The sequence below is a fragment of the Leptosomus discolor genome, chromosome 4 (assembly GCF_034619465.1).
Source record: "Leptosomus discolor isolate bLepDis1 chromosome 4, bLepDis1.hap2, whole genome shotgun sequence".
In the NCBI taxonomy this organism is placed as follows: Eukaryota; Metazoa; Chordata; class Aves; order Leptosomiformes; family Leptosomidae; genus Leptosomus; species Leptosomus discolor.
Window position 1 is genome coordinate 27,636,504 of NC_141394.1, and position 12,415 is coordinate 27,648,918.

The following is a 12,415-nucleotide window of genomic DNA, read 5'->3' on the forward strand; positions in this document are numbered from 1 at the left end:
GGAGCAGGTACTGACATGAAGAAACTTTTCATGATTTGTATTCTCTTTGCCATTTGTACGTTGGCTCCTCAGGAATGCTTGCCAGGGGATACATCGACTAGTTACTTTTACAAGAATGTAAATGTTTATTTTGGGGGAGGGAGGGAACCTCTTAAGGGAAAATAACAGCTCATACACATTTAGATTTCCAAGTAATTCTCCCCGCTCTATTTCCACGTGTCCAGGTCAGCATTGAAACATCACGGCTCCTCTCCTATAAAGCCTGACTGTCTCAGGTCCCTCAGCTCATACACACTGACCATATTTCCAGATCTGGGAGACATTATACGTTTCAAGGCTTTTGCTGTGGTTCAAATAGCCCAAGAGAAGCCTTTGAATGGAATGCAAAGCTGCGTTGCCACGCTAATGCAGCAGTCACTGAATATTATGGCTTCATAGCAATACACCTGCAGTATTTGTGGGAGCATTTCTAACAGCACTGGGGGTTTCCCCCAGAGAACAGGTAATTTCCTGAAAATGTTTAATCAACCCCTGTAAAACAGAATTTTAATTAGCCTAAAGCTCTGGGTGGGATCCAAACTTGCAAGATTCTGTCATTATTTTAAAATCCCAACATTGTCTTTTTGGCTTATTTTTATTTGTAACGGTTCTTGGCACAATAATTTGTTGAAATTGGAAAACTAATTATGACCCTCCAGGCTCATAAGTCTGAATGTCAAATCCACTCCCCTCTACCAAATTTGTGTAGCAATTAACATCTAGTTAAGGACCAACATTTATTTATATTTAAGAGTTTCTGATTGTAAGTAGTTTTCAGTTTTTCCTACCTAAAGTCTAAGCGCAAGCATTTCTTCGTACATGCAAAGCAGAGATTTAACACTGCTGGAGGGGATGCTTGCTATAAACAATTCGGGTTCCTAAAGATGTCCATGAACAACGCACAACTGAGAGGTTAGTAAAGATTAACATTGCTGTGGAGGCAGCTCTGGCTAACAGTGGGTTTACTTGCTTTTCAAGAAGGCTTGTGCAGAGCTCACAGAACTAGGATGGGGGGAAGCCTATTTAAACTCCTACTTATCTGAAAGTTAAAATATTCTCTTATGGTCTCTGCAGGTTGCATACAAGATTTTTTTTTTTTTCCCTTTTTTGTGTATGAAAAAGGACAAGTCTTGCATACTCCTGTATTATCACATGCTCACTTAAATTTTGCAGTATTATACCCATTTACCATATTTATTCCTTTACTTTTGCTGTGTAAATGCAGTAAAGATTCTCTTGGTCTTGGTCTGGATCTTACCTACCTGAGACAACTTATTAAACAAAACACAACTTCCTTGTAAACCCAATTCTTGTAATCACTTTAATGCATTAGTAGATAATTAGTACTGATTTACATAGTTTGACTTTAGAAAGTAGCTTTACTTTGAGCAGAATTACTTAAACTAGTGATGGAGTACAATTATTCCTAGGAAAGATGAATTTATATACAAATTTTATAGAAAAATGTCTTAAAAAGTAAAAGATAAAATTTATGTCTTATAATTTCATAATCTTCATAACTTTTCATGATCCTCCTCTTGTGCACAAAGTCTACTTTTAAGCAACTATCAAGCATTATGGAAAAATTGAAATGAGTTTGAAAGTAATTAACCAAAGCACGCAATGTATCTTCATGTAAATCCTCAGCTGTTATCTTGAAAAAAAATTGGCAAAGCAAAAAATGTAAAATTCAGTGCTGACTTTACAAGATACCTTATTAATTTGCCTTATGATACTGGACTTCTTCCAGAGCTGGCCCAGGCGAGAGATTCCAAGACACTGACAGCGCAGCGATGATCACACTGCCCTGGCACAGAGGGGCTGCCGGGGCGCAGCTTGGCAGCGCGTGGGACGCCGGGCAGAGGAAAGCGATGCACAGCTGGCCGCGGGGTCACGCTGGAAGAAGTAACGGAGAAGGCCTGATCTTCACGAGGCTGCTCGGTTAGAACAAGATCAAACACCGTATTTGCTGAAACGAGTACGGGAGAATCAAAACCACAGTCAGCACCTTCAGATCCACCAGCGGGGTCTCAGCTCCCTTATTCTCCTCCCCCCTTGCATAAGGCGAGTGTGATGATCTACGGGCAGGCACGAGCAACACAGTCGAGCCTCCAAATCCAGTACAAAGTTCTTAGCTCTTTGGAGGGTCAGAATGTTAGCAATAAAAATGTAGGTTTTGAATGTTTTATCTGCAATTTTTTTCGGTAATAATCAACCATTCAAAGAATCCCCCTGCAATTAGTCATAAAAACCAGTGGTCTGTCTTCAGACACACTTTTTTTTTTCCCCCAGTCCTCCTAAGTGGTACATGCAGTATTGCTGTGTCCACCACTGAGGGTATTGCATCGCTTTTAGAAACAATACTGGAGTCTTGAGAGGAAAACAAAACAAAACTTCTTTGCTTTGGATTTTCATGGAAAGCATAAATTTCAGACATGCAGTTTCTCAGAGGATTTTAGAATTTTATTTTAAATGGATGTTTTCCACTGTGTGCAGTTAAATGAACATTACCTTTCCAACTCTGTTAGTTTTCTGTTAATATCATCTCCTCAAAAGTGGTGTAAAAAAGAGAAGAAAAAAAACAACCCCCAAACTACCATGTTCTTTTTAATCTTGCCGGGGCCATTCTGCTACTTTACAGCTGCAGCACATGCGCCTCTACATAAACTCTTTGCTTTTCAAATACTAGTATATTTAGTGCTATGGTATTATAAGGCCTCTGGACCAATCTGAAGACAGAAAACAGCAAGAAAGCTATAGAGAGGCCATACTTGGCAGAAGAGGAGAACCTCAGAGTTTGGTGTGGATAATTCACAAACAGAATTGATTGAACGTGCTGGATAAATTGTATTTTGCCAGTTCTCCCACATCTAATTCATGTTCTCTCTCCCACATAACCTTCTAAAAGTGACAGAGATCACCTATTCTGATCCCAGGGGTAATTCCCTCTCCCCCCCTTGAACGATTCACTTCAGCAATCTGCCAGTTACAAGCACCTCCGCTACTTCCAGGTTTTCATAATAGTTTTCTCCAGCTTCAGAGCTTTTAACAGTCAAAGCTTTTTTTACCCATCCAGTGTAGGTGACTTCAGCTCCACTCAAGGAAACAGCTCTGTAAGGAAAGCCCATGTAGGAGTTGAGCTGCCTCCTGATGAAGGAGTGATAATTAATTTTTCATTTTCAGGTCACGCCATAAGTCTAATTCTCTTACGAGAACTTTGGGGGAGGGAGGGGAAAGGGGCTGAGCACGTGATGTCGAGGATAAGCAGCAGCAGAGGAGGTACCTTGCTCCAGTAAGCAGAAGGGCAGTTGGGTCCAGAAATGAGATGGAAACACAGTTCTCATAAGGAGCCACTCCCCTCTCCTTTACATGACAGAAGGGTGGCAGAAAGACCTCACTGAAGATTATCTGTTTTCAGTGCCACAAAACTAATGTGACAGCAGTGTAACACGTCATCCCCCTTACTTGGAAAAGCTGGAGAGGCAAATTGAATCGAAGTAACTCAGCTAACAAAGCCTTTAAAATTACATTTGTCTTCAGGTATAAATTGTATCATTTTGTTACTGTGAACAAATATTATTTAATCCCTTTTATAACTCTAATAATGCAAAATCCCAAATACTACTGATCTCTAAAACTGTAAGCTTTCATTTTGAAACTTTCAGGTCCTAAACTCATCTGAAGAAAAGGAAACTGAAGACTAAAATCTAACTGCCTTCTGGAGCTGTTCAACACAGTCTGTTCTTGCAGAGATCAACAAACTGAAGAAATCCAGTGCCTAAGAAAACCAAGGGATCGGAAGTTTGTTAATGATCCCAAGGAAAAGATTTGCACGTACACTGACAGAATGAACAATCCTTGTTCTTGGCCTTAAACTTTTAATGGCAATCATCCTTCCATGCATAAGAAAGGTTGCATGACTCCTCCATTTTCAGAGGAATTGGCAAAATAAGAGATTTCCCAGCTGATTATTTCACTGTACCTATTCTCAGAATGAATGCAAGGTAATTAATGAAGTCTACAACCTCAGACGGTGATCTAAGTTCAGTTCCTGGTAAGTTTATTCTCAGCACAGATGTTGAAAACTGAACTGATTGCAAAACCCACAAACAAAACCACCAGCCCCCCTGAAAACCCAATGAATGCTGTAAACCAGATTTATTTACTTTTAGCTCCTAGCAGCAAGCCTAATGATCAAGTTTCACTGAAAGGTAGACATAGTTTTAAAACTGCTACATGTTTGTCCATGTACATTGCTGATGTACATGGAACTGCACAGGTAGCAAATAGTAATTAAACCCCCCAACTATTAAAGATCTCATTAGATCCCTAAACCCAAGAAACTCACAATCACTAACACAAACATCAGAAAATTCTGCTGTTTACAGAGACTGTACCAACACCTGTAAGATTTCCAGCACTTAAATGACTATTGGTCTCTTGGTTAATCAGCATTTCTGGACACATCCTTGCATCTATACCTTTCAACTTTATTTCAATATTCAGTATGTTTGGCACTGCAGGTGTGATCAGTAGGTAGGACTACACTCTTAACACCGCTTTTAGTTGCAGTAATTAATGGGAACGCTCTTCAACTGCATCCACAAGTCAGGTCAGTGCCTAACTGCTTGCAAAACTGCCCTGCAGTAGCACAAACAGGTTGACGCCTGACAAAAAATAAGTTCTAGTATAAACCAGGATGTACGATGGCTATGATTTATCTTGTGAAATCAGACCTCTGAGATGCATTTCCATCCTACTGTTACACAAACGCACTCGGATGGAAAGTACTTCCACAAGCGTTAGTTTCCATGGCAAATGTCTATGGCTATATACACGCTCTTACCTCTGTTAATTAGGCATCTGTTCCTTGTCTGTTGGGTTCCTAGCTGGAGACTAAAAAGAAAAGATGCAATTAATAAATAGCCATGTGTATCAATGATACATTAGGCCCGTGCAGAATGTCTTTCAAAGCTGAATAATTCACAAAATACCTACTGAGGATGAGTCACTTGCTGTTCTGCTTCTAATGTGAATGTAACAATGTCCCTGGGAGCAGAGGAGCAAGAGACATCCACAAAAATAGGCAGGTGTTGTGTGGGAGAATGACATGAGGTGGATTTTGTACAAATCTTACTTCTAAGAGCGTGGCTGGTCTTAATTGGTGGCAGTTAGGAGGGGCTGAGGGGTATGTGGATATTCAGCTGTCTGGGTGAACTCCTGAATCAACAGCTTGACTGTGGGCTTGCCTCATGAAAACCTGGTTGGGTGGCAAATGGGCAAGAAACTGATTTTTGTTATTTTCTTGATTTTTAAATTTGAGCATCATGTGAAGCTAAAAAATACTGAAGAAACCGGAGATAAGCCCAGGTAAAGATGTAGCTTCACCAGTCCAACGGACGCTATCGTAAACTACCAACAAATAAGTATTTTCAAGACTAGATTGTTCTGACTGAAATGCATACTGGCGAAGTCATGAAGAAAACAAATCTTTTCTATGCCTTCCTCACTTTCCACACATACAATATCTCGTATGTGCTTCAGGATCCTGTTATTTCAACTTTGCTAACTGGGGTAAGTAAAGAAGTCTGAGTTCCCATGGATCCACATGTCAAGCTTAGGGACTGTCTTTGTTCATCTTCATATTGACTTATCAGAGACAATGGGAATTGGTTAATGCACTCCAAATTAAGTGCTGTTTTTTTAATTTTCAGGGAACTCTACTTAGACACTACCTGCAGGCTGGAGTGGCATCAACTGATGAATAAGCAATCTGCTAGCAACTTGGACTAAAAAGAAGGTGCTGATGAGGGTTGAGGAATGAAGCCAGACATTTAGGATAGTGAACGTAATCAATAACCTGCCAGTTTGTGAAGGGTGCATAGTGCTCTTTTGAGTGGTTTTTTGGATAAAGCTGAGGAAGAGATTTGGTCTTTGGCAGCTGGTTGAGCACACTTAATTAAACAAGACCTGCTTTACTGTCATAGCTATCTATAAATCTGGAAATCAAAATCTGGAAGAAGAAATTCTGTGGAGGATGCCTTTACTGCCGTGGATGACCTGGCTGTTTACAGTGCCTTACAAGAGCGGATCAGTATTAAACAGTCTCTAGCAACAGACAGTAAAGTTGTCCTTCTTGGATACGAAGGCCACTGTCAGTGTGAGCACCTACTGATTTTTAACAGCTAAAACCTAAACGGTTTCACTGGAGTCCCCCGTAGAAAAAGCTTTTGACCTTTCCACAGCAGGCCACCTACCTTGCCAGTCTTGACAAGGGCCCCAAGACTGGAACCGATGCAAAGACTGAATTGCTCATTTGCCCCATGGGTGTATTTGTCACTGGAGGACTACTAAGTGTCTGACATGTTGCCCAAGACATACCTTCGTTTAAAACTATTATGTAAGTTGCTGGTATTGAAATGATGATAATTAAAAAAAAGTCAAGCATAACACTTGCTTAATGCAGTATTGATCTTCTGAAGTCCATCTGAGTTACGCTTTGTCTTCTGCGGCCTCTATCTTGCTCATTACCTAGCAAGGAAGCAGTGACACCTACTACTTGGTTCTTGCTGCTACGCCGAATGGAGAAGAGAGGGTACCAGTCATTCTCGGTTTTGATGGGGAATCTTATACTATACTAGCTGTATCCCTCAAGACCAAGTTCAAGGTTTTACAGCAATTAGCTATGAGGGGATAACTAACTAGAAGCAATTCAAACCATCTTATGTAGTTTCTGCAATCTTGCACGTATTCTTAGATGCTGGATGACTAAATCTGTGGGATGTGGCACATAAGGTGCCATAATGTAACCACAATACAAGGCACATTTTGAAATCTCATTTCAGAAACAGCTAAATGAGATTCATGTAGGTAATCCAAATGTCCAAAGATGTAGACAGGCATCATATAGGTGTTTTTTTTTTTTTTAAAACTCCTGTGTGCTAGAAAGTATGGGCACGGAATGCACGTGAAAGCTGCATTGTCTTTTAAGACTTTAAAGGAAGCTTGTCTCACCGTCCTCACACAAATGTCATCTAAGCTGCTGCCACTCATTCTGAAGTGGACAGGCACAAACCCAAGACTCTCAAGTCTTACACTTAAGGGTATAGGCAAGGAATGGGTTACCACAGAGAAAGCTGTGGTCTAACCGTATTTGTATGCTCAGGCCCTGTGGGAGCCCACAGCAGCAGCGGCACGCATCCACCTTAGCAAGCGAGCACAGCATCTCACTGTGAGAGCAGCACACGTCGACCCCACTGTGGGCACACTCTGCCTGTCCCAGTTGGGTAACATCTCCCAGAGGAGACCTATGGCCAAGGACTTTGAATGCCAAGATGTACCTCATCAGTTCAGCTGTTTCAATTCTGTTCTCTCCATTCTTCCTCATCTCCTACTCTGTAGCATTTCACCAGTTGGCGAGGCGACTTTCCAAATAGCGTATGAGACTTGCTTATGGATAAAGTTTTCCATAGGCAATAGGCTACTTCTAGTTCAGTACTTTGGTGGCGTGAGGAAAGATGCCAAGTAAAACCGTAAATACCTTAAAAAATCTGGGCCACTCAGATTTCAAAATGGAGCTTTTGTCCCCAAATCACTTGTGTATTTCCATGAAATTGTATTAAAGGTGTTTTTAGTTGTTGTTCTGTTGGCTAACATGTTACTTTCCTTGGAAAAAAAATAAGCTATTATCAATGTCTATGGGCAAGACCATATGTATATTATACAGTAACGAGAAAAATCATTGTCTGTGCCTGTACTTTCTGCAAATGAACATTCTACATGCTTAGTCCTTATTTAGTTGTTCTTAAAATAGGTTTTTGTAGATATTTCACTCCAAGAGTGACAGAACTTTTTGCTTTGTGGTTGATTTTTTAGGGGGTGTTATTCAGTCCTATATTAAACTGAGACATGAACTTTGAGATAGCATCAAATGTTATAATGGAAGAGTGAACCGAGTGCCACTCTCATTAATAACTTTCATTACAGTGGAAGCAAGAACAAACTTATCAAGAAACTAAAAATTATGTTCCATACTAACTTATAGGAGATATTTCCTCATTAAAATAAAATCAAATTCCTTTTCTAACAGGCTTCCGATGTGATCCCTTTAAATCCTCAATCAAGTCTTCAAAAACCATCTATGAAAAAGACTACCCAAATCCTGATTTCAAACATGGAATCTGGAGAGGGAGGCACAGGTTTTAAAAGGTACGGAGAGTCTGTATACCAATGTAAAAACTAGAATTCTTTAAACGAATCTGAGAGCTGCTAACATTCATACGTACCGCTTTATGAAATGGCATGTGGAACAAAAAGTCTCTAAAATGAATGTTCTCCGGCCTGCTTTCCTTAGGAACTACGAAAGAGAAAAGAACATGATTGTAATTTTTGTTTCAGGCAATTTATTCATGTCTGGACTTAGGTACTGGTCCTTCTTTACTCTTGCCATCAATACGCCTCCAGCTGTAGAGGGAGTTCTATCTTTTAGAAGTTCTTATTTTCAAGAATTTAAATCTTTGATAATAAAGTGCACTGTTGGACAAGACAGGTCCCTCCATAATGATTCTTCCCATTGTATTTCTGCAGTGCATAGTTGCTGATGTATATGTATCACAGGATATAAGATAACGTAACAGAGGGCAGAGAGGTTAGGATCAGAAGGGAATATGGTGATCATTATCAGATTTACTGGATAATTTCACAAAATTTACAATTCTGGTGTTCATAATACATTTCTGCCGGTCTGATTTAATAACTAAACTCTGGAGAGAGAGGACAGCTACAGAGGCAGGACCGATGTGGCCTTAGAAGAAAACCCTACAGACAAAAACTTTCCAAGAATCACCCTCATGTCATCGTGAGCTTTGCCTTGTGTATAGAAAACAGATTGTAGGAACAAATGCAGCGATCCCAGGCCCTCAGGCTCTAAGTGCCTTGTGAAGACTCATGGACTGAGCCTGTTGACGTGCTACCAGCCATGAAGGATATTAAAGATGAAATATAAATAGTCTGGACTGCAACTCTGCCACTGGGCCAGTAAGAATTTCCCTCGATTACAGTATCTCACAAGGCCACATAAACACAACACTGTCTAACTGAATAATGAAAGCAGTGCTGGGGATTATTCTTCTCTCTCGCAGTAAGGAAATAACACATTTAGGTAATAATTTTAAATCGTGATATACAAATGGCACTAAGTCCAATGAGAAAAAAGAAATACTAAATTTCCCTTCCAAGAATGCACACGTACTGAAGTTTACAGAAATCATAGGCCTAAAGTCAATACCATCTCATACATTCTTCTCTTAAACAAGAGAAAACAATTTGCAGGAAATGCAGGTGATTTATACTGCTGCAGGTGCCATTCAATCATAAAGGGAAAAAAGCATCTTAAATGACCAATTGTACAGCTTTTATTATTGACTTAAAATACTAAAGAATGTTCATCAGGAATTTGCAAGTGCAAACTGACAGCTGATTTACATACAAAATATTGACATCATCAAGTAAATTGTTCTAAAGAAATCACCTACCCTCATTGTGAAGAAGCGGTAGGAAGCGGGCTACAGAAAAGCCCCACAAAGAGCCACAAAAATTTTCCACACCATTAACTCTCAGCGAGCTCATCTTAGGGATGAAATTTTGACCCTGCTGAAGGCCTGATTACACTAAAATTACTTAAATGTGGTCAGATACAGAAAATGCTCATTACAAATTTGATGCCTGAGCCAAAACATCGGCTTATGCTTTGGATCAGACCGTTGCAGTATACTTACAGCTCAAGGCTTCAGTGTTCTGGAAGGCAGAGCAGGTGTGACTTACCGTTCAGATTTTCCTTTTCTAGTCTGTTTCCAAGCAGGGTGTCTCTAAGGTGGGGCACTGTTTCCTTTAAGTAAAAAAAAAACCAAGCATAAAGCCAGCAGCAGAAATAGGTCACAGAAGTTTACTGTAGAAATAATGAATAACTCTAAGAGCTGGATTCTTTAGCATTCTGAACACCAAGCTTCTCTCTCCAGGAAAATAATTTTAAAAGACTGAAAAATATCTATGATATGCTGTAAGTAGGTGCTAATTTTAGCATTTATACCTAAGAGCCCTGTAGAGTTTTTACCTATCAGTAAGTTACATTGATTCTGGCGTTAGACTGAAGAGGCTTGGGGCTTTATTTTTTGCTTTGGACAAGTGATTTTTTCCTCAAAAATCTCAGTGAAGACCAGAGAACTTCAGTGACAGCGTGATGTAAATTCATCACGTCCAAACTGGGGTAACAGTGACTTTTCTACAGCACAAACCCAAAGGAAAGTCACACATGCAACGCAGGGTATAAACCACCACTAGAAAGCAGCTTTTTCCCTAAGCAGTGAAGTCAGGCCTAGTAAATCTTCTTTGAAATACAGGCATCTTTTAGTTAACCAAGAAAAAAAAGACTTAGTGCTGCTATCTTTGCACAGATTAGATTCACCTTCCTCCACAAGTAGCTCCCCCGACTGATAGAGCAACACCAGCAATTCCCATCCGTGTGCTTGGCTGCAGACAGATTTGGGAGGGGGCATCCTCCATGCCCTCGCACTGCTGCTGAACAGCCAGTGCTGGGCTGCTGGTCTCCGGCCTGGGAACGGGGCCCCTACACCAGTCTAAGCCCTTGCACTTGTGCTGTTAAGTGTTCTTCTGTGGGGACAAAGCTCGTGCTATTTCTTCAGTAAATGGAAACACAAAGAGCATTTAATCTCTCCTCGTTGGCAGCATCTGATAGCTCTCCCACTCTGTAGAGCAGTAGACTAGTTTTGGTTTTCCTCTTTCTACTAAATGCACCTAAAGGAGAACAAGAAAATACCTTTTTTTAATGCACGAACTCATATAAAATGAGGGTGTAACCTCTTCCTCCAGCTGTCTTGTTAGAATTAACAAACCTCCTCGCCGTGTCCCTCTCCTTAGTGTGCAGCTTTGATGCAGTTCTTTCAGTGACTCAGTGTGGGGGCTTTTGTAAATCCTGGGTTTGTGCACCTCCGTTTACTCCACACACTGGCTACCAGGGAGCTGCAGAGCGTGGCTAACGACTGTGAATTTCAGTAAGCAGCCTCAGCACTTTCAGATGGGCATAAAGCCCAATGTAAGTCAGTATATATTAACAACGTATGCGTGATGTACGTCTGTGAGCTGATGCTGTTCAATAGCGCATTCGGTTTGTTCAGCTGCAGAAGATTTCATAAAAGATGCATAGATCTAAGCATCGCCTAGCGGTTTAGCACAGAACTCTTGAAAGATGAACATATTTAACACATGATTTTAACCAAATGCAACAGCAGTTTAAGTGAGGCAAAATAAATTCAAGAAGCCCTTCGAGTAACCAAACAACAGTGGAAACAGGTATCTAGAAGATTCAGAATGATAAGCAGCAAGTTCCTTGGAAGCTGATGGTCACATAAATCATGACTTTTGTTTTTGACCTCGCATGTAGGAGCCAAAATACTAGAGTTTGGTTTTGGAACTTCTGATCAAGATTCCCATCAAGAAACATAAATTTCAGACTCATACCTGTTGAGTGGACTGTAGTCTCTGGTTTTCATTTTGCCACTGTTTAAATCTGTCAAGGGCTTCATCCACAGAAATTTCCCCCTTTTTCACTTGTTCCTGCAGGTCGATGAGTTCTTCCTGCTCAGCAGGGATGTTGTGTTTCACAGTGCTGTCAGTTACTGTGTCAGTGTGGCCTCGGTGTGCTGCGACAAAATGATAGAAAATATTATTAACCCATTTCATTCCTTTCTCTTTATGATGCAAGTGCTTTTTTCAACAAAGGCATGTAAGCAGTGATTTTATAATCTGAGATTAATAAAAACACACCGTCTTTCGGGTGACTTCCCCCCTTTTCTTCTTTCTGTTTGTCTTTTTTTTTTTGAACTTTTTTTAATGAGACAAATGCAACAAATCAATGAGAATTCTACTATTACTCTTTGGCAGCAGAGTAGCATCTTAAACATTTCATTCATTACTACTACCCTGATCCACAGATTCTCCGTTACTGTCAGTTCAGTAAGAATTTCCTTTTAGCGCTAAAGCTATAGTACTGACATTTTAAAGGAAATCGTTGCCATGTTAAGAAAAAACACCCACACTGCCTTTTCTCCCTTCCTTCTCCAACTTCACACATTACATTTCTCAAAAGCTGGGGCAGATATGTGGCCAGAAAGCACTTTGAAATGTCACGTGACTTCCTTCCCCCAAATTATTAAAGACATTGCAGTGACAAGAAAACATTAAAACCTAGACCTCCTGGAGGTTATGATACAGGTGCACCACTGAAGGGAAATGACAGGGAGACGCGTGATACCAGTTTCACAGCTTGGTCTGGGGAGGTGTAGCACTGTGCATCTCCATG

General features: G+C 40.4%; 1 protein-coding gene across 1 annotated transcript in view; it reads right to left on the reverse strand.

The window, feature by feature from the left end:
• Positions 1 to 1,766: 1,766 nt before the first annotated feature.
• Positions 1,767 to 12,415, reverse strand: part of BANK1 (B cell scaffold protein with ankyrin repeats 1) — a 146,924-nt gene continuing 136,275 nt past the window's right edge. Inside the window, exons 15-18 of the mRNA XM_086464796.1 lie at positions 11,575 to 11,756; positions 9,862 to 9,925; positions 8,267 to 8,395; positions 1,767 to 2,008 (exon numbers count right to left, since the gene is read on the reverse strand). Of these exons, the coding sequence (XP_086320922.1) occupies positions 1,767 to 2,008; positions 8,267 to 8,395; positions 9,862 to 9,925; positions 11,575 to 11,756 (617 nt within the window). The remainder of the gene's footprint in view (positions 2,009 to 8,266; positions 8,396 to 9,861; positions 9,926 to 11,574; positions 11,757 to 12,415) is intronic.